This window comes from Mobula birostris, chromosome 4, assembly GCF_030028105.1.
Source record: "Mobula birostris isolate sMobBir1 chromosome 4, sMobBir1.hap1, whole genome shotgun sequence".
NCBI classification, from domain to species: Eukaryota; Metazoa; Chordata; class Chondrichthyes; order Myliobatiformes; family Myliobatidae; genus Mobula; species Mobula birostris.
The window spans coordinates 95,169,310-95,190,642 of NC_092373.1; the positions used below are offsets into that span (position 1 = coordinate 95,169,310).

General features: G+C 43.1%; 1 protein-coding gene across 1 annotated transcript in view; it reads left to right on the forward strand.

Moving 5' to 3' along the window:
- Window positions 1–17,894, forward strand: part of boka (BCL2 family apoptosis regulator BOK a) — a 53,411-nt gene extending 35,517 nt beyond the window's left edge. The window contains exons 4-5 of the mRNA XM_072255809.1: window positions 10,349–10,512; window positions 16,811–17,894. Of these exons, the coding sequence (XP_072111910.1) occupies window positions 10,349–10,512; window positions 16,811–16,936 (290 nt within the window). The 3' untranslated portion in view covers window positions 16,937–17,894. The remainder of the gene's footprint in view (window positions 1–10,348; window positions 10,513–16,810) is intronic.
- Window positions 17,895–21,333: the final 3,439 nt, after the last annotated feature.

Here is a 21,333-nt window from a genome sequence, read left to right on the forward strand (position 1 = left end):
ACTTTGTGTTGCTTGAATTTCCAGCACCTGCAGATTTCTTCATGTTTGCATTAATTAAAATGGGATTGGACACTGGCTCAGCTGTTTCAGTCTTTCCACAAAATGAGTTTGAACGGCATTTCAAAGATACTGAATCGAACTCTACAGATATCCGACTAAGAATTTATACTGGAGAAAAGTTAACTCCTGCTGGAATAATATTCGTAACAATGAAATAAAACTCGCTTGGATTTCCAGCATCTGCAGATTGTCTCTTGTTTGTGACTGGAGTACAACAACCAACAAGCCACGTTGAGTTTGTATGTGGTAAAAACAGGAGGCCAGCATTGTGGGGATGTCAGTGGCTGAGGCAACTACAGCTTGATTGGAGACCTATCCACCATTTGCATGTCACATTCCCTGCAGTAGAGCCAACTGAAAGCGAATTAAGGAAGGTACTGGATAATGCCACACTGTCTCCATGCTGTGCACCATGAACCATTGCCCAACAGAGGACAAACAGGTGTTGGTGCCAACCTCTGGTTGGATGTATATTGGACCAAGGAAGGACCAAGCTGCTCCCAGGAAATATGAAAGTGACGAAAGCAGTGGTCCAACGACAACAGTTTTTGTTGGCAACGTATCTGAGAAAGCTTCTGATTTGTTAATCAGGCAGTTACTTGCAAAATGTGGTGTTTTAAGCTGGAAGAGAGTTCAAGGAGCTTCAGGAAAGTTGCAAGTATTTGGCTTTTATGAGCATAAAGAACCAGAATCTACTCATATGCATTAAGGTTATTGCATGAACTACAAGTGGGAGACAAAAGCTGCTTGTAAAAGTGGATTGAAAGACCAAAGCCCAGCTGGATGAATGGAAGGTCAAAAAGAAAGGAGTCAACGGAGATACAAAAACAGATTTGTCAGATGATGTTGTGGATGAGGAAACCAAGAAGAGAAATCAGATAGTAATGGGAACAATGGATGGATTAATGAGAGTAAATTCCTACAAATGCCACAGAGAAGGCCCCAGAACCTGAGATTATTTCACAGCCACAAGTCTCACGAGTGACCACCCTGTCGCCTCACCCTCCACCCCCCCGCCCCCCCCCCCCCCCCATTGTCAGGAAAGACATTATCCTACAAGAGTAAGAAATCCTCCACAGCAATTAAATCTTTGGGCCTGAATGGGACACTTTAACATTTACTGTGCTGTGGATGTCTGTGTAGTCGTGGTGTTATTGTGTTGGAATGCATCCTATATTGAACTGGAGTTTATAGCTAAGCAGGGAGGAGTGTAGTGTATTTAATATTTGAGTAATAATGTAAATATACTGTTTGATTAAGCATTCTAGATCTTTAAATAATTGATTACAGGCTATATGTAAAAATAAGTGAATTACAGAACATAAAAGTGACAATTTAAAAAAGATATAAAAGAATTGCAAAAGCTGCAAAATGTTGTTAGATTGATCCCTGGACTGAGAGTTTGTTTGAGTTGGAGACTGTTGAGGAAGAAGCAATTTTTTCTCATTGTGAGGGGTGATCTTTGTGGGGTTGATAAAATTATGATAAAGGGAAGATATTTGAAAGTGAGTGGCCATAAGTGTAAAGCAGAAATACGTATATCCAAATAAGGAACTCAGCAGAAATATCTTCAGCCAGAGTGACATGAATGTGGAACTTGCCGCGACAGAGCAGCTCAGGTGACTAATGCAGCTACATTATAAGGAAGCTAGGTAAACATGTGGGAGAAAGTTCAAGGATGTATTGCTGGGGTGAGACTTCTGTTGAACAGGAACACATGAATCAGTCAGACTGAATGGCTGCATTGCATGCTTATGAGTTTAAACTGTAGATTATAACTATGGTGATTTGAGCATAAGGTATGGTACCAGAAAGTTTGATCCAATTGAGCATGATTTTTGTTTGTCTCCCCTCCCACTGTGGGAGGGAGTGACGCCTCTCTGTCCCTTGTTGGTGAGAGAGAGAAAGAGCCTGTGGTTTGTCGAATTGTTGGGTGAACATAGTTTATGTTGGATTGCAGATCACGGTCTCTCTTTGGGGCCTTGCTGGTGCTTGCTTGGTGGGTGGTGGGCACTGATGCATCCTGCTGAAGTAAGTGGGGGAGGGGGAAGGGGGGCTTTAGGATTCTAATGTTTTTCTGTCATTCTTGGGGGTTCTCTTCTGTTTTTGTGGATGTCTCTGGAGAGTAAGAATTTCAGGTTGTGTATTGTATACGCTGGCTGGTGGCGCAGTGACATCAGTGCCGGACTCCGGAGCGAAGGTTCCTGAGTTCGAACCCAGTCAGTCCGCTCCCAAGCACGCCTTCCATCCAATGCCGGGTTGAGTGTTGAGCTCGCAACTCGGCCTCGTAAAAAAAACTGCGCTGTGAGGAGGACGTGGAGGACCACTCCCAGAATCTTTCCTCCAAGACAACCACTTGAAAAAAAGTGGTCGCCGAGGCTCTGACAGAGTATGGCACACAAAAATAAATATTGTATACATTCTCTGATAATAAATGGAACCATTGAACCATAAATAATCAGGCAAAGTTAATACAGGGAGGCATTATTCTTCATTTTGATGAGCCAAATCAGATTGTCAAAATAGCTTGGAGTATCAGCCCTGGAGGATTAGCTGGGGACAGTATTCTGAAACTGTCTGTTATTGAACCATTGAGGAATGGACTGCGTCAGATTTACCTTCCCTATTAAGCTTTGGTAAGTGACCCTCAAGGAAAGAGTGGCCACAATGTAATACAATTTTGTATGCGGATCATGAAAGGTACAAATCAAAGATTAGATTCTTGACCTTAATGACACCGATTTATGGAGAAGTACAAGGTGAGTTAGATTAAAAAGTTACCAAATGATGAACATACGAAAAATAATCAGAGTCCCTGTAAGAAATGTGGCAAACAGAGGATACAATTAGACTGGGCAGAACGCAGGCCCTGAGGCCCAGTGCTCACCCAGTGAAGACAGAGGCATCTCCCATCCTGTGGTAGCCAACTCCTCTGGTGGCACTGCCGTGGAGTAGGCTGATCTCTTTAGGGCAAGCGCCTCACTGCTGGGCTAAGCCTGATGCAGGCACAACGCAACCCTACCATATGGGTGGGACATATCAGCTTCTGAAGTACCTATTTTTAATTATTTATTAGTTTAAAATTTTCACATGTATTCTTTACAGCTGCCCAAAAGCCCCGGGAGACAATCGCTACCACTGGTACCATGACCAGGTGCTGAATACAGTGGCAGAAAATATCTCCTTGGCCATCAACAACATTAGGCACCTCACCAGCCCAGAAAGCCCACAGCCTTTATCAAAGCTGGAGACCAATCATAGCCTCTGCACAGATCTCCAGCAGGCTTACGCGCCACGGCATCTGACTGGCAACTGAAAGTCGATCTTGGCCAGCAATTAAAGTTCCCTGACTTCATCGCATCGTCATCCCCGAGGCCTGATGTGGTGATTCTGTCTGAAACCGTGAAGCAGGTGCTCATGGTGGAACTGACAGTGCCTTGGGAGGAGGTGTAAGAAAGCCAAGTAGCAGGAGCTGGTAGAGCCGTACCAGAGACAGGGGTGGAGGACCCCCGTAGTGTGAGCCTACAGAGATGGCCTCTCACTCTGCAGGACCTACTCTCTCCTTGGCATCACGGGGGCTGCAAAGAAAGAGCCGGTGGGCTCCTGAGCGAGCCTCCAGATGGCTATGGATCAAGAGGTGTGAGCCGTGGACCAACGCTGCTCAGACACAACCCTGGCTGGGGCGCCTGGGCAAGTGTCTGATGATGAAAGACCCAAATCACATGATGACGCCAGGTTACATCACTGATGGTGTCCCAGTGCACCACCTTGGATGTATCTCAACATCTTTTTAGTTAGAATAAGTAAAAATGTTTTTCATATATTGAATTCACAGATTGCTTTGTTTAGAGCTGGAGACTCATCGGCTGTCAAAGCCATTTGTGAATGTAGCCAGTTGACTCTTTCTTTTCAGTTAATCCAGCTCTGTGCTAATAAGCAAAATGGTGAGTGAGCCAATATATAATGTAATGCCCTTGTATTACATGACCCTGTATGGTATCTCATCAAATGCAGTTTGAAAATCTGAATATATTGTATCTATCAGTTACCCTATTCCACCCTGCTAGTTAAAACATAATTATAATTAAACAGGTCAACATTTATTTTATTTAAGCCTCTTAAAAGAAGAGGCTTATTACCTTATTATGTTATCAAGGAGGGTAGGAAAGTTGATGATTGGGTGAAATTTCAGGAAAATTGATGAAGATGCGTCTGAGGAAAAATGATAAAACAGCAAGTAGAGAAAATTGAAAATCAATTTGAATCACATAAAGAAATTATAGGGAATGAGAAAATGACAAGGAAATATTTGTATCTGTCTTCATTATAAAAGACCCAGTAAGTGTAACAAAACGGAGACTGGGTTCAGGAAGTGTTGCTAATATTACACTAAAGAGGAAGTACTGAAGAAATCAGTACTGAAGACAACATTGCTTCAGGTAGATGTGCTCAATGTTGGGAGGGTTTTACCTGTGATATACTGGGCTGAATCCACAACCTTTTGTAGGATTTTCCACTGAAAGGCATTGGTGTTCGCATCCCAGACCATAATGCAGCCAGTCTGCACACTTTCCACCATTCATTTACAGAGGTTTACCAAGGTTTTTGGTGTCATGCCGAACCTCCGCAGATTCCTGAGGAAGCAGAGGTGCTGTCGTGCTTTCTTCTCAATAATATTTATATGACGGGTCCAGGACAGATCCTCTGAGATAGTGACACCCAGGAATTTAAAGTTATTGATCCTCTCCACCTCTGATCTCCCGATGATTACTGGCTCATGGATCTCTGGTTTCCCTCTCCTGAAGTCTACAATCATTTCCTTGGTCTTATTGACATTGAGTGAGAAGTTGTTGTTATTACACCACTCAGCCAAATTTTCAAGCTCGTTCCTGTATGCTGATTCATCACCACCTTTTGATACAGTCCACAACAGTGGTGTTGCCAGCAAACTTGTATACGGTGTTGGAGCTGTGCTTAGCCACACAGTCACAGGTGTAAAGGCAGTAGAGCAGGGGACTAAGCACACTGCCCTGTGGTGCTCCTGTGCTGATGGAGATCGTGGAGGAGATGTTGTTGTCAATCCAAACTGACTGGGGTCTGCAAGTGAGGAAATCCAGGATCCAATTGCATAAAGAGTTATTGAGGCCCAGGTCTTACCCAGTGGCTAGATGGGAGATGCCAGAGAGTAGTGGTGGATAACTGTGTGTCAGATTGGGGGACGGTGTGTAGCAGTGTACCTCAAGGATCTGTACTGGGTCCAATGTTGTTTGTAATATATATTAATAACCTGGATGATGGAGTGGTAAATTGGATTAGTAAGTATGCAGATGATACTAAGATAGGTGGCATTGTGGATAATGGAGTAGGTTTTCAAAACTTGCAGAGAGATTTAGGACAGTTAGAAGAGTGGGCTGAAAGATGACAGGTGGGGTTTAATGCTGAAAAATGTGAGGTGCTACATTCTGGTAGAACTAATTAAAATAGGACATCCATGGTAAATGGTAGGGCAGTAAAGAATGCTGTAGAACAGAGGGATCTAGGAATAATGGTCCATAGTTCCCTGAAGATGGAATCTCATGTGGATAGGGTGGTGAAGAAAGCTTTTGGTATGCTGGCCTTTATTAATCAGAGCATTGAGTATAGGAGTTGGGATGTAATGTTGAATTTGTATAAGGCATTGGTGAGGCCAAATCTGGAGTATTGTGTACAGTTTTGGTCACCGATTTATAGGAAAGATGTCAATAAAATTGAGAGAGTACAGAGGAGGTTTACTAAAATGTTGCCTGGGTTTTATCTCCTAAGTTACAGAGAAAGGTTGAACAAGTTAGGTCTTTATTCTTTAGAGCATAGAAGGTTGAGGGGGGACTTGATAGAGGTGTTTAAAATTATGAGGGGGATTGATAGAGTTGACGTGGTTAGACTTTTTCCATTGAGAGTGGGGAAGATTCAAACAAGAGGACATGGGTTGAGAGTTAGAGGACAAAAGTTTAGGGGTAACATGAGGGGGAACTTCTTTACTCAGAGAGTGGTAGCTGTGTGGAATGAGCTTCCAGCAGAAGTGGTTGAGGCAGGTTCAATGTTGTCATTTAAAGTTAAATTGGATAGATATATGGACAGGAAAGTAATGGAGGGTTACGGGCTGAGTGCAGGTCGGTGGGACTAGGTGAGAGTAAGAGTTCGGCACAGACTAGAAGGGCCGAGATGGCCAGTTTCCGCGCTGTAATTGTTATATGGTTATATATGGTCTTGGAGCTTACTGATTAGTTTAGAGAGCATGATGGTATTAAATGCTGAAATATAATCAATAAAAAGCATCCCGACGTATGCCCCTTTGCTGTCCAGATGTTCCAAGGTTGTGTGAAGAGCCAATGAGATAGCATCTGCTGTTGACCTGTTGCTTCGGTAGGCAAGTTGGAGAGGATTCAAGTTGCCACTCAGACAGGAGCTGATATGCTTCAACACCAGCCTCTCAAAACACTTTATCGCTGTGGATGTAAGTGCCACTGAGCAATAGTCACTTAGACAGGTTACCACGCTCTTCCTGGGTATCAGTACAATTGAAGCCTGTTTGAAACAGGTGGGTACCACACACCGGCGGAGCGAGAGGTTGAAGATATCCGTGAATACACCAGCCAGTTAGTCAGTACAGGCCTTCAGTACTTGGCCAGGTACTCTGTATGGACCGGATGCTTTCTTTGGATTCACACTCTTGAAGGCAGCCCATACGTCACCTTCAGATACTGAGACCAAAGGATCATCGGGAGACTTGGGGGTGCACGATGGTTCCTCCCTCTTCTGGTGGTCAAAGCGAGCATTGAGCTCATCTGGAAGTGAAGTTTTGCTGTCTCCTGTGTCGCAAGATTTAGTGTTGTAGGAGCTTATGGCATACAAACTCTGCCACAGCTGTCGAGCATCCTCATTGATTCCAGTGTAGTCCAGAACCACCACTTCACTGAAGAAATGGCTTTCCAGAGATCATATCTGCACCTCTTGTAGCATTCTTGATCTCCAGACTTGAATGCCTCTGATCTGGCTCTCAGCAGGTTCCCAATTTCATTGTTCACCCAGGGCTTCTGATTGGGGAAAACCCTGAATGATTTTGTGGGGACAAAATGAATGATTTGATAAGGTCTGTAACCACCCTGGTGTAATCATTCAGGTCCTCAGGTCAGTTCTTGAACACGGCCCAGTCCACTCACTCAAGGCAATCCTACAAGCTTCGGAGAGGGTGCAGAAGAGGTTTACCAGGATGCTGCCTGGTTTAGAGGGCATGAGCTATCATGAGAGGCTGGATAAACTTGGGTTGTTTTCTCTGGAGAGGCAGAGGCTGAGGGGAGATCTGATAGAGGTTTATGAGATTATGAGAGGCAGAGATAGAGTAGATGGGGGTATCTGTTTCCCGGGGTTGAAATGTTTAATACCAGAGAGCATGCATTGAAGGTGAGGGGGTGTAGATTCAAAGGGGATGTGAGGGGTAAGTTTTTTTTTAACTCAAGAGTGGTGAATGCTTCAAATGCACAGCCTGTTGTGGTGTAGAGGCTTTTAAGAGACATTTAGATAGGCACATGAAAATGAGGAAGATGGGGGGTGGGGAAGGATATGGACATTGTGTAGATAGGAGGGATTAGTGTTGGATGTTTTTGATTTGCTTTTTAGCTGGTTCAGCACAACATTGTGGGTCGAAGGGCCTGGTCCTGTGCTGTACTCTTCTATCAAGAGTAATCAGGTTGCTTCTGGCTGACAGTCTGTTGCAAGTGGGCTGTCATAGGGATGCCAACTATCCACATTTTCTTTGAATCAGGAGTGTAACTTGTACAAGTCAGTTTGGCTCTAACATTGTACTCAGAAGGATGGTGGTGCTGGGTGGGAAGTGAAGCGGATCCATTCACATCAGCCCCTGAAGTATGCACAATTGCCCTCAATACTGTTGCTGTAAACACTGACAGCAGAGCTTGAGGATAAAGATTAGTACTTGCCAAGGCAGACTGCTGTCTCAGTTCCTAACAGTGGGGGCCTGATTCACTATTAAACTATTGTACAAGAAGTCATACTTGCAAAATCTAGCTGGATTTTTTCCAAAGTTCAAAGTACATTTATTATCAAAGTATGTATACATTGTACAACCTTGAGATTTGTCTCCTAACAGGCAGCCACAAAACAAATAAGCCCAAAAGAACCCCTAAAAAAGACTAAACACCTAATGGTGCAGAGAATAAAAAAACAAATTATGCATACAATAGAAGTAAGTAAAACACATTTAGACCAGAAGAGAGGTCACAGACACAAAGCCCAGAGCAGGCCACAGCCTCGGCCTCTGTTCAACACAGAGCCGAGTAAACGTCACAGGGCAGCAAGCAGAACTGGCTGAACCCTCGCCGCTGGTCCCAACACCCTGCAATTTCAATCTGGTCCAACGCTTAAATTGTCCAAATATCGAGTCATTCCTTCCTCTAGGTCTCAGGCCCAGTCACTTTGATACTTTCCTGGGCCTAGAACTGGCGCCATGTTGCCGCCTGTACCCAACCTTTCCGAATCAGCCTGGCGCTTCGATCAACCAAACTTCAGGTCTATCCTCACTCTCAGTGTAGGTGGCCGGGCCTCGACTCTCCCTCACCTCCACTTGCCTCAACCTCACCTTGCACCCACTCGCTTCAACCCTTGACTCCACTCACTTCGACCCGTGACTCTTCAGTATTTTTGCCGTGATTGTTTACCCCGTTTTACCAGGAAAAAATATTAATAAAGTTTTTAGTTGTACTCTTTGGTTTGCTTGCTGCCGATAAGTAGTCGCTGGGCTTCACCAGTGCCATCTTAAACAGGAGGTAAATTGCAAGTGCAAAGTTATGGACACACATACAACAGAAAGGGCCCCTTTGCCCAATGAGTTCTGTGCTGTCCATTCATTTGCACTAAACCTTTGCTAATTCCATTTTTATTCTCCCCACATTCCCTGCAGATTCTACACCTACACACCAGGGCTAGCTTACAGTGGCCTGTGAACATACCAGCCCACATTATAAAGTTGTAAAGGTGGCCATGGAGACTTACAGCTCAGCACCCCATACCAGGGAGGGCTGCTTTACTATCTCTGCTCCCAGGTTTTCTCTCGAAATAGTGTTAAGGTAAACAGGCTCTCCAATAGGAAGTGAGAGAGATAACTATATGGTTTCGAAGTAAGTTGAAGTGCGTGGACTGAAGCTCAACATTGAGATCAGTAATGTGGCTTGCTTCTGCATCGGTGCACCAATAAAAATGTTCCCTTCTTTTCCATTTAATAGCTGCCAATACTTTCACCAGTGAATCAGTGTCCCTGGGCGGATTTAAGATTGTTGGGACTTGAAAGGAATTTTCTTGGAAACAGTCTGTAGTAGAGAACTGGGTGTGTCTGTACTGGTTTGGGATTCCAGGTAGTCTATCAGTATTTACAGGGGTGTCACACGGTCAGAGATGGCAACAGTTTTCTCTAAATTAACAGACAGGTAGTAGGTGGGGCCACAATGAGGTCCATTGTATAACATGATTCAGAGCAACAGCATGGCCTCACTGAGTCCGTAATTTTCTCTTGTAACTGCAGGTTTTGACTGAATTATTGAAAGTAATGTGTGGGTTAACACATTTCCCTGCATTTTCCAATGCACAGGTGATAAATAAAGTTAGTCATTAAAACTCTGCAATAGTCAGCGGTTTCCACCATGATCTTCCTTGGTACTGTGTCACATCTTCTGGCTTCGTAAAGAGATTTTCCAAGATTAGGACAGGGCTCCATTCCTGAGAGATGTTTAACCCAAACAGATCACGTCAGAAATGTAGCCATCCAGCAATGTGATTAAACATAAGCCAATCTAGGGAAATATTTTTAAACCAGGGTTTTAACTCAGCCATTTAGATTTCTCTGCAAGATGCAATGATATTGCTGGCACTGAGTTCCCATGAGACAGAAGATGCCTGGAGCTCTCCCCACTCCCCAACAGCAAATCTGTCCCACTGCTCTCCTAAATGCTTATATATATGTATGGGCTGTGTGTAAGTCAGGCATTCTTAAGGACCAGTATAGAGCCCTGTCTGGTGTCCTTTATCTGTGGTTCTAGAGTTAGGCATTAGTGGTGAAATGGAAATTAATGTCAATCAGGTGCTGCTTTTTGTTTCAATTTCTTTCCTAATTCTCTCTGCATTCAACTTTGTTTATTTTATGGTTCTATTTTATTGAATGTTGCACTGTATGACTATGGGTTGCCCTTCTATTGACTATGGCTGTTATGTATAGCGTACTTGTATCTTTTCTCTGCAGGTATAACCTGGGGCAAGGTGGTGGCCCTGTATGCTGTAGCTGGTGGATTAGCCATTGACTGTGTGAAGCAAGGACAGCATGCAATGGTGCACACTATTGTTGATTGCTTGGGAGAGTTTGTCCGGAAAACACTGGTGACGTGGCTAAGGAGACGGGGTGGATGGGTAAGCGACCGTCTTTCCAGCAAACTTCAATATTTGTAGTTGTGTTGCTCCATTTATTAAATGACTGTCCATGGTGGTGGTGCTCTGGCTGAACTACAAGGATAATAACTCAAGGCCAGCCCTGGCAATCTAGAATTCAGGTTCAAACCCTGCCGTGGCAACTGTAACATTTAAAATCAGTCAATGAAGTAATATGCAAAATAAATAAAATATAATCCTAGCAACAGGAACTATATGAAAACCCTTGTTCCCTGACGCATATTGGTCTGTTTCTGTCTCCAGACCCAGGATTATTTGATTGACTCTCAAATGGCTCAGTATTCAATTGTTTCATAACCAAAGATGGCTGATTATTCCCTTCATAGTGTTAGTTAGGGACTGACAATAAATTCTGGCTTGCCAGTGGTGCCACCCCCTGAAAAATGAATAAGAGGTTTACATTAAAATATTACAAGCAATTGCATGGCTTGTTTGGCTGTCTAAGCCTTCAGATCAGGAACAAAAGTAGAAAATGCTAGAAACACGCAGCAGGTCAAACAGCATCTGAGAACAGGAAAACTGAATTACGGTTTCAGGTTAATAGGACAAGACTCTTCGCCAAAAGTAACAAAGTGGTTTTAACATGAAACACATTTTCTCTTTCAATGGATGTTGCTTGACCTGTAAAATGTTTCCAACATTTCCTGTTCTTATTTCAGATTTCCAACATCTGCTGTTTTGATTTTCCACCAGACCAAGGTCCCAGATTGAACATTAATTGGTGCTGATCACCAGTCAGTAAACAGAGAGTTACAGACCAGATGAATAAGACTGTAAGACATAGGAGCAGAACTAGGCCATTTGGCCCATCGAGTCTTCTTCACCATTTCATTATGGATGATCCATTTCCCTCTCAGCCTCATCTACTATTTTCTCCTAATTTTCTCTATTTCTGCATAAATATGACTTAAAATGTAATCAGATATTCACATGTCCTAAAAATCAGATAAAAAGAACCCAATTAAATCAATATCACAAAAGACATTTTACTTGTTCATTTATTTTTTGAGAAAAATGATCCAATATTACATGTATTTGTTGAAAAAGTATGTGAACCTCTGGGGTAAAGCCTTGTACAAAAGCGATTTAGATTCAGGTGTTCCAATCAATGAGGTGAGAGGTATGGAATGGGTTGTAGAGGTACCCTGCTCTATAAACAAAAGACACACAAATTCAGGTTACTGACAGAGCCTGATCCTCCCAAGAAAGATCTGTTTATGTGCACCATGTCTCGATCAAAACAACTTTCAGAGGACCTTAGAAGAAGAATTGTAGAGATGTATGAAGCTGGAAAAGGATACAAAAGCATTCCTAAAGACCTGAGTGTTCATCAGTCCACAGCAAGAGAAATTGTCTACAAATGGAGGAAATTCAGTACTGTTGCTACTCTCCCTAAGAGTGAACATCCTGCAAAGATCACATCAAGAACACAACATGCAATGCTGAAGGAGGTGAAAAAGAACCCAAGGGTAACAGCAAAAGACCTGTAGAAAGCTCTAGAACTTGCTAAAGTCACTGCTCATCTGTCCACTGTAAGAAAAACACTGCAAGGACACCACAGAGGAAACCATTGCTCTCCAATAAACATTGCTGCATGTCTCAAGTTTGCAAAGGACCACCTGGGTGTTGTACAAAGCTTCTGGGATAATGTTCTGTGGACAGGTGAAACAAAAGTTGAACTTTTTGGCAGAAATGCACATCGCTATGTTTGGAGGGAAAAGGGTACTACACACCAACACCAAAACCTCATCCCAACTGTGAAGCATGGTGGAAGGAGCATCAGGGTTTGGAGCTGCTTTTCTCCCTCAGGGCCTGGAACAATGAATTCAAAATTGTATCAAGACATTTTACAGGAGAATGGCAGCAGTACATCACCTGAAGCTTAATAGAAGCTGGATAATACATCAAGGCAATGACCTGAAAGGCAAGAGTAAATCAACAATAGAATGGTTTAAAAAGAAGAAAATTTGTGTTTTGGAATGGCCAAGTCAAAGTCCTGACCTTAATCCTATAGAAATGTTGTGAAAGTACCTAAAGCAAGCAATTTATGCAAGGAAGCCCAACATCCCAGAGGTGAAGCAGTTTTGTAAGGAGGAATGGCCTAAAACTCCTCCAAGCCGATGTGCCGGACTCATCAACAGTTACTGGAAACATTTGGTTGAAGTTATTGCTGTACAAGGGGTCACACCAATTACTGAAAGCAACGGTTCACATAATTTTTCCAACAAATACATGTAATATTGGATCATTTTTCTGTAATTGTTATATGGTTATATCTATATGGACAGGAAGGGAATGGAGGGTTATGGGCTGAGTGCAGGTCGGTGGGACTAGGTGAGAGTAAGAGTTCGGCACGGACTAGAAGGCCCGAGATGGCCTGTTTCCGTGTTGTAACTGTTACATGGTTATATGGTTATAAATAAATGAAGTATAATGTTTTCGTGTTATTTATTTAATAGGGTTCTGTTTATCTAGTTTTAGGACTAATATGAAGATCTGATCATATTTTAGGTCATATTTATGCAGAAATAGAGAAAATTTGACAGGGTTCACAAACTTTCTAGCACCACTGTAAGCTCCCTAATCAAATTTGGATGATTATACAACACCCAATCCCGAATAGCTGACCCTCTAGTGGACTCATCCACCAGCTGTTTAAAAAAACCATCTTGTAGGCATTCTGCATCAACCTGATTTTCCCAATATTCCTGCATATTGAAATCCCCTGACTATCATAACAATGTCAGTTTGACATGCTTTTTCTATCTCCCAATTGTAATTTGTAGTCCACATCCTGGCTGCTGTTTGGAGGCCTGTATACAACCCCCATCAGGGTCTTTTTACATTTACAGTTTCTTCACTTTATCCACAAGGATTCTACATCTTCCGATCCTGTGTCACCTCTTTCCAAAGACTTGATTTCATTTTTTACTTACCAACAGAGCCACTGCTCTGCCTACTTGCCTGGCCTTTTGACACACTGGATGTTAAGCTCCCAATTATAATCTTCTTTCAGCTACAACTCAGTGATGCTCATAATGTCATATCTGCCAACCTCTAACTGCACTACATGATCATTTACCTTATTCCGTTTGCTGCGTGCATTCAAATATAACACCTTCAGTCCTGTATTAATCCCCTTTTTGATTTTGTCCCTCTTTTATGTACCAGATTATCCCACTGACTGCAATTTTGCCTGATCTGCCCGGCCTTCCTGACAGTCTCACTACACACTGCCTCTGCTTATAAACCAACAGTCCTGTCCTCAGCCCCATCAGTCCAGTTCCTATCCCCTTGCCAAATTAGTTTAAACCCTCCCCAACAGCTCTTGCAATCCCCCCCACAAGGATATTGGTCCCCTTCGGGTTCAGGTGTAACCTGTCACTTTTGTATAGGTCAAACCTTCCCCAGAAGAGATCCCAATGAGACAGAAATCTGAAACTCTGTCCTTTGCACCAGTTTCTCAGCCACGCATTCATCTGCCAAATCATCCTATTCTTACCCTCAGTACTGCGTAGCACAGGCAGCAATCCAGAGACTGCTACCCTGGAGGTCCTGCTTTCCAGCTTTCCACCCAGCTCCCTAAATTCTCTCTTCAGGACCTCTTTGCTTTTCCTACCCATGTCATTGGTGCCAAGGCTTCTGGCTGCTCACCCTCCTCCTTTAGAATGTCATGGATCCCATCCGAGCATCCCTGACCTTGGCATCTGGGAGGCAACATACCATCCAGTTATCTTCATCGTATCCACAGAATCTCGTGTCTACTCTTCTAACTATGGAATCCCCCATCACTACTGCAGTCCTCTTCTCCCTCCCATCTTCCCTTCTGAGTCAGACTTAGCGCCAGAGACCCAGTTGCTGAGGATCCCCCTAGACGGGTCGTCTCCCCCAACAGTATCCAAGACAGTATACTTATTATTGAGGGTAATGGCCACAGGGGTATTCTGTACTGGTATCCTTTTCTTCTCTTAACAGTCACCCAGTTACCTGCCTCCTGCAACCTAGGGATGACCATCTCCCTGTAGCTCCTATCTATCATCTCCTCAGCTTGCCAAGCTTGGTGTGGATGTGGTTATCCGGGAGGCTGGAGGTCTCCCAGAATTCCCACATCTCACACAAAGAACTCAACACAGCCCCTGGAGCCACTCTCAGTCCTCTGTGTCCTAACAGATGAAGAATGAAGAAGAAAGTCTCCAGATACTTACCTCACACATCTGTTCTTGTTGAAACCCAATGAACCAAAGCCTCCCCACTCTAATCCTGGTCCTCTCACACAATGGCCACTCTGCTTGTTTCTGCCTCATTTTTATTCCCCTTGTCAATGAATCGCAACTGCGCCACTGAAAAAAAGACAAAATCCTGCAAAAGCTCTTTTTTTCAAATCACTCTTTCCTTGACATGTGTGAGGCCTCCTTTGCTGATTTGACTGCAAATGCACTGCCAAAAAAATAATAATAATAGAGAAGGGGTAACTCCCAATCATAGAGAGAGAGGGACATACAAAATAGGATTTTAAAAAAGGGAAATTCATTACTGATAACAAAAGGTCTGCCATGCAGAAAGCCTAGATGAGTGTAGAAAGTGCAGGGTAAAATTAGAAGGCAGCAAATTAAAAAATATTGGCAGGCAAATTTATAGAATTTCCTAATACCTTTTGACGTGCAAGGGGAAATGAGATAACAATGTACAAACTATAATGTATAACAATGCAGGGTCTATACAGAGCCAAATGATAACCTATTGGGAGGTAAAAGATGGATGCAGTTTTATGTCCATGATCCTCTCGTATCCCTTTTGCCAATCACCTGTCCAGCTCTTGGCTCCATCCCTCCCCCTCCTGTCTTCTCCTATCATTTTGGATCTCCCCCTCACTTCCAACTTTCAAATCCCTTACTCACTCTTCCTTCAGTTAGTCCTGACGAAGGGTCTCGGCCTGAAACGTCGACTGCACCTCTTCCTAGAGATGCTGCCTGGCCTGCTGCGTTCACCAGCAACTTTGATGTGTGTTGCAGTTTTAAGTTTGATTGACTATTTGAGATAAGGCAAATCCTTGATGAGGATGGAATATTTGAAATATCAGTATTTTTAAAAGTTCACATGGGCAACTTGATCAAAATATAAAAGACCCTGACACCCAAAGGAGAATTGGATTAAAAATGAGCAAAATGTGAGAATGCAAAAAGCAATGGTTGGTTGGGCGTTTTAGCGGCTGGAGGACAGTGAGCAATGAGCACCTACTGTGCTCAGTAGTACTACCCTTGTTGATCTTTGTGATCTACATCAGTGATTTATACCTGATTAAGAAGTTTGGTGGTAACAATAAACTTGGTGGTGAGAGATAATGAGAAGGAAAGTTATAGGTTACAGAGAGTTCAGAATGTACTGGTTGTGTTGGGACAAATGCATTTGGGGAGGGCATCCAAGGCAGGGCTTAGAAAATGGTAAGGTACAGGAAAGTGTAGATGAATCAGTGATGGCTGATACTGAGATTATTGTTAAGATGTAGAATAACGGGAAGATTTTGGAGTTACGTTCACACACCTGAGAGATAGTAAGTACATTTATATTTACACAAGCCATAAAGTCCTTGAAACAGCTGGTTTATTATTAACCTTGGTGCTCTGCAGATGAAACTCTTGATCATAGTTATTTTACAAACAAGAAAAAATCTGCAGCTGCTGGAAATCCAAGCAACATGCACAAAATGCTGGAGGAACTCAGCAGGCCAGGCAGCATGTATGGAAAGAAGTACGGTCAATGTTTCAGGCTGAGAGCCTTTGGCAGGACTCACATTTATTTTCTGGTTTTTAGTTAATGTTCAAATATTATTTTGGTGCACCTTCCCTTCTAGAATGTTTTGTAAGCTTGGAACTGATGAAGGGTCTCAGCACAAAACGTAGATACTGCCTGGCCTGCTGAGTTCCTCCAGCATTTTGTGTGTGTTGCTCAGATTTCCAGCATCTGCAGATTTTCTCCTGTTTGAAAAATGCCTCGGGCAAGTTTTTATTGTAAACACAGACTTAAAAACTAGAGCTCTGCACATTCTCATGTGCACTTTCTAGTAATAGTCAATCCCTAACTTATTCTATATTTATTTTAAATTGCATTGGTATCTGTTGCTTAAGCAAAATGTTGCATTTTACTTCAAGTGTAAATAACAGGAGAGAATAAAACATTTTCCAAACTAATTTAGTAGCTTTGATCTAAACTCTGCCCCGAGTCAAGTGGTGTTGAATAATTTTCCTCTGTTCTGATCCAGGTTGATATTACAAAGATTGTGGTCAACAATGATCCCAGTATTCATGATCATTGGCTCATTTCTGCCATCTGCACCTGTGGACGTTTCCTCAAAGCCATCTTCTTCTTCCTACTGCGAGAGCGATGACTCCAGCTGAAAGATGTGGTCAAAGTTAACTTGCTTTATTTAATGCAATACTAAACTCTGCACACCTGAACACACAGCCTTGACTGAAAGGAACTTTTCTGAACTTGCTGGACCAGAATATGAATCATTTGAGTTATTGGTCAAAAAGGGAAACACTGTCTTAAAGGGGAGGATGAGGTAGATCAAGAGATTCAGTATTCCCATCCACAACAACAGTCAAATGAAAACTCAGCAATAAACTACACTGAATGAGGCAGAGTGTAAAAATGACACCATTACAATGGTTTCATTGTGGATTCTACAGATTAGCTGCACAGTAGTGAACTTGCTAGTGTTACAGAAATCCAACCTGAAGTCAGTCTAAAATGCAAGAAGGAGCTGGAATCCTGATCAGCAAACAGTTGACAGAATTCTGGGAAGACTCTTTTACCTTTTACTCTGTTGTTATTGTGAAGAGTTTTGCAGTGTTGGAGGGGGAAGAAAAGTAATTCTACTATTTTACTGTTCATAGATACAAGGTTATTAGCTACACTCTGTGTATCGTTTATTTTATTCATGCAGAGATTTATCTATGCTGATGTCTGCAGTGTAGTTTCTTTCCAGCACAAGATGTCTTTATTTCAGGGACTACTGTTTTTGTTCTTGATTGCTTTCTGCTTTATTAATTTATTTCCTAAAACTCCCAAAAGAGTTAACTGGGACCCATCAGGACCAGTACATTTTGGCCCAATTAATCAGCTGCCCCAAATAGACAAAGTTCAATAGAAATAGTTAAAAAGGTATGAAAAAAGACAAACTGATTAACAAATTATGTATAAACTACAGACAAATTAGAACACTACCAATACAACCACAGTACTGTAAAACTGCGTATTAGTTCCTGATACTTATTGATGGAGGAATCCATCTGCTTCATGCTCTTTTGACTGTAAATGAATAAAATCAGCACAGACACCTAGTGCAGATAATGGACTGTCTTCATACACTGCTGTCGATGATTGCATCCTCCAAATCTTCATTTTCAATGTAATATTCAAGATGATTATCAATACCTTCAAATTATTTGTAGTTTCTAATTTGTTGAAATGGTGAAATCATTTCATTTTAACTCCCGACCTTTTCTGGCACCTCCAAACCTGAATGCTTGAAACTGTAGTGAGCAAAGCAGTCTGAATCGTCTTACTGTTCATTTCTTGCCAACTCTCAGTGACAAAAAAAATACTGCTTTTTCAACACAAATACATGCAACTGAAGCTACTTTAAAATTGCTCGCACGAAGCACGGGGTCGTGTCGAAAGGTCACACAATTGCACACAGATGCTAGTCAGAAACTGTTTGGCAGCAGTCTCCTGCCCCAATTAAGTGGCAGTGTCCCAAATAAACGAAGGGAATCCCAGCTATTTTCTTGATTAGATATGATCTTTAAGAGTTGTCCTGAATAAATAGCTGTCCTGATTAATTGATGGCCAGTTAACCAGAATCCACTGTATATGCCACTACATACAACCCCGAGATTCATTTTCACGTGAGCATTCACAGTAAATACTGGAAGCGCAGTAGAATCAATGAAAGACTGCCCATGACAGGACGGACAAACAACCAATGTGCACAAGACAACAAATTGTGCAAATACAAAAAGAAATTGATAAGTTGGCAATAAATATGGAGAACACAACATTCAGTCATAGACTGACAAGTAGAAAACAACTTATGCCTCACAAGTCACTTCAACAGGAGAGAGTTTAGGTACTTATCCTTGTAATTCAATGACATTACCATCACGTTCCCCTATCATCACCTTTGTAATCATCCTTGTCCAGAAACTCCACTGAACCAGCCACAAGTGGTTGAGTATCACTTGTCAAGTGAAACCTCAAAACGTTCCCATCATTCATAAGACACGTTCATAGAACTCAGAGTTAATCAGCATGGAAACAGGTCTTTTGGCCACCTGCTCCATGCCAACCAAGATACCCCATCCTAGATAGTTTCATTTGCTAGCACGTGGCCCATAACCTTCTAAACCTTTCCACCTGTCATTAGAAAGTTATTGTACCTACTTCCCCCAGCAGCTCATTTCACATACTTTGTGTATACTTTAAGTTTCTATAAAATCTCTCCCCTCTCATCTTAAACCCATGCCCTCTAGTTCTTGATTCCCCAATCTTGGCGAAAAGACTCCACCTATGCCTCTCAACATTTTATACAATCTCTCCTTATACTTTATTGTTGCCAAACAATTGATACTAGAGCGTACAATCATCACAGCAATATTTGATTCTGCGCTTTGCGCTCCCTGGAGTACAAATCTATAGTAAATATAATAAAATTTAAATTATAAATCATGAGTAGAAAATAAAAAAGGAAAAGTGAGGTACTGCAGAAAAACCAAGAGGCAGGTCCGGATATTTGGAGGGTACGGCCCAGATCTGGGTCAGGATCCGTTCAGCAGTCTTATCACAGTTGCAAAGAAGCTGTTCCCAAATCTGGCCGTACGAGTCTTCAAGCTCCTGAGCCTTATCCCGGAGGGAAGAGGGACGAAAAGTGTGTTGGCTGGGTGGGTCGTGTCCTTGATTATCCTGGCAGCACTGCTCCGACAGCGTGCGGTGTAAAGTGAGTCCACGGACAGAAGATTGGTTTGTGTGATGTGCAGCGCCATGTTCACGATCTTCTGCAGCTTCTTTTGGTCTTGGACAGGACGACTTCCATACCAGGTTGTGATGCATCCTAGGAGAATGCTTTCTACGGTGCATCTATAAAAATTAATGAGGGTTTTAGGGGACAGGCCAAATTTCTTTAGCTTTCTCAGGAAGTAAAGGCGCTGGTGGTCCTTCTTGGCAGTGAACTCTGCTTGGTCAGACCAAGTCAGGTCATTTGTGATATTGACCCCGAGGAACTTAAAGCTTTTGACCTGTTCCACCTGCGCACCACCGATGTAAATGGGGTCGTGCGGTCCGCTACTCCTTCTGAAGTCAAAAACCAATTCCTTCGCCTTACTGACGTTGAGGGATAGATTATTGTCTTCGCACCATGCCACCAGGTTCTTAATTTCCTCTCTGTACTCAAACTCATCATTACCTGAGGTACGGCCTACAATTGTGGTGTCATCAGCAAACTTATATATTGAGTTTGATGGAAACTTGGCTACACAATTATGAGTGTACAGTGGGTACAGCAGGGGGCTGAGTACACAGCCTTGTGGGGCACCGGGGCTCAGGGTGATTGTAGAGGAGAGCTTGTCCCCTATTTTTACAGCCTGGGTCCTGTCTGTGAGGAAGTTGAAGATCCAGCTGCAGATCTGAGTGCTAAGGTCCAGGTTCCGGAGCTTAGGAATCAGTTTATTTGGAATGATGGTATTAAAGGCAGAGCTGTAGTCAATGAAAAGGAGCCTTACGTATGCATCTTTATTCTCCAGGTGTTCTAAGGAGGAATGTAGGGCCAGAGAGATGGCATCTGCCGTTGACCTGTTGCTCCGGTAGGTGAAGTACAAAGTGTTGAGATTTACCGGTAGGCTGTGGTTGATGTGTGCCATAACCAATCTCTTGAAGCACTTCATAGCAATTGATGTCAGAGCCACAGGTCGATAGTCATTCAGGCATGCCACCTTGCTCTTCTTCGGCACTGGGATTATCGTTGCCTTCTTAAAACACGAGGGGATCTTAGACTGAAGCAAGGAGCAGTTGAAGATGTCAGCAAACACTCCAGCTAGCTCGCTTGCACAGGCCCGAAGAACCCGTCCCGGGACACCATCTGGGCCCGTCACCTTCCTTGGATTTATCTTCAGGAAGGCCCTTCTAACATCCTCCTCGGTGATGATGAATCTCGATGCCACCAGGTCCAGTTCATCCGGAGGGAGCAGGACACTCCTCTTCTGTTCGAATCTTGCGTAGAATACGTTAAGTTTGTCAGGAAGAGAAGCGCTACAGTTATTGATATTCCCAGCCTTTTCTTTGCACCCAGTGATCTCATTTAGACCCTGCCATAGTCTACCGGCATCCCTCTGGTTAGCCTGAGCTTCCAACTTGGCTCGATATTGCCTCGGTGGGAGGAGAGAGAGCAGCGCGCCGTGCGTGCGCAGCCCTCTGGTGAAAAATGATATCGTATCCGTTAAATAGGGACCGTGGACAATTCCAATTTGATAGAGACGGACGTGAAAGCACAGAGGAACAACTGGAAAAATTTCTGAAACGCTAGTTCGCTGCTGTTGTTACTGCGTGATCCGGAATCTTTCGGAGGGAAGGCCTCAAAATCCGCGGCGTTGCCTGCTGTTGGCGACCGAGATGGAGGTCGAATCGATCCGATAGAGATGGCGCTCGGTACTCGGTGTCGGAGAGCTGATCAGAGCTCGAAGTTTTTGGACGACTCAGAGTCGGACCATATCGGGTATGGCAGGGAGA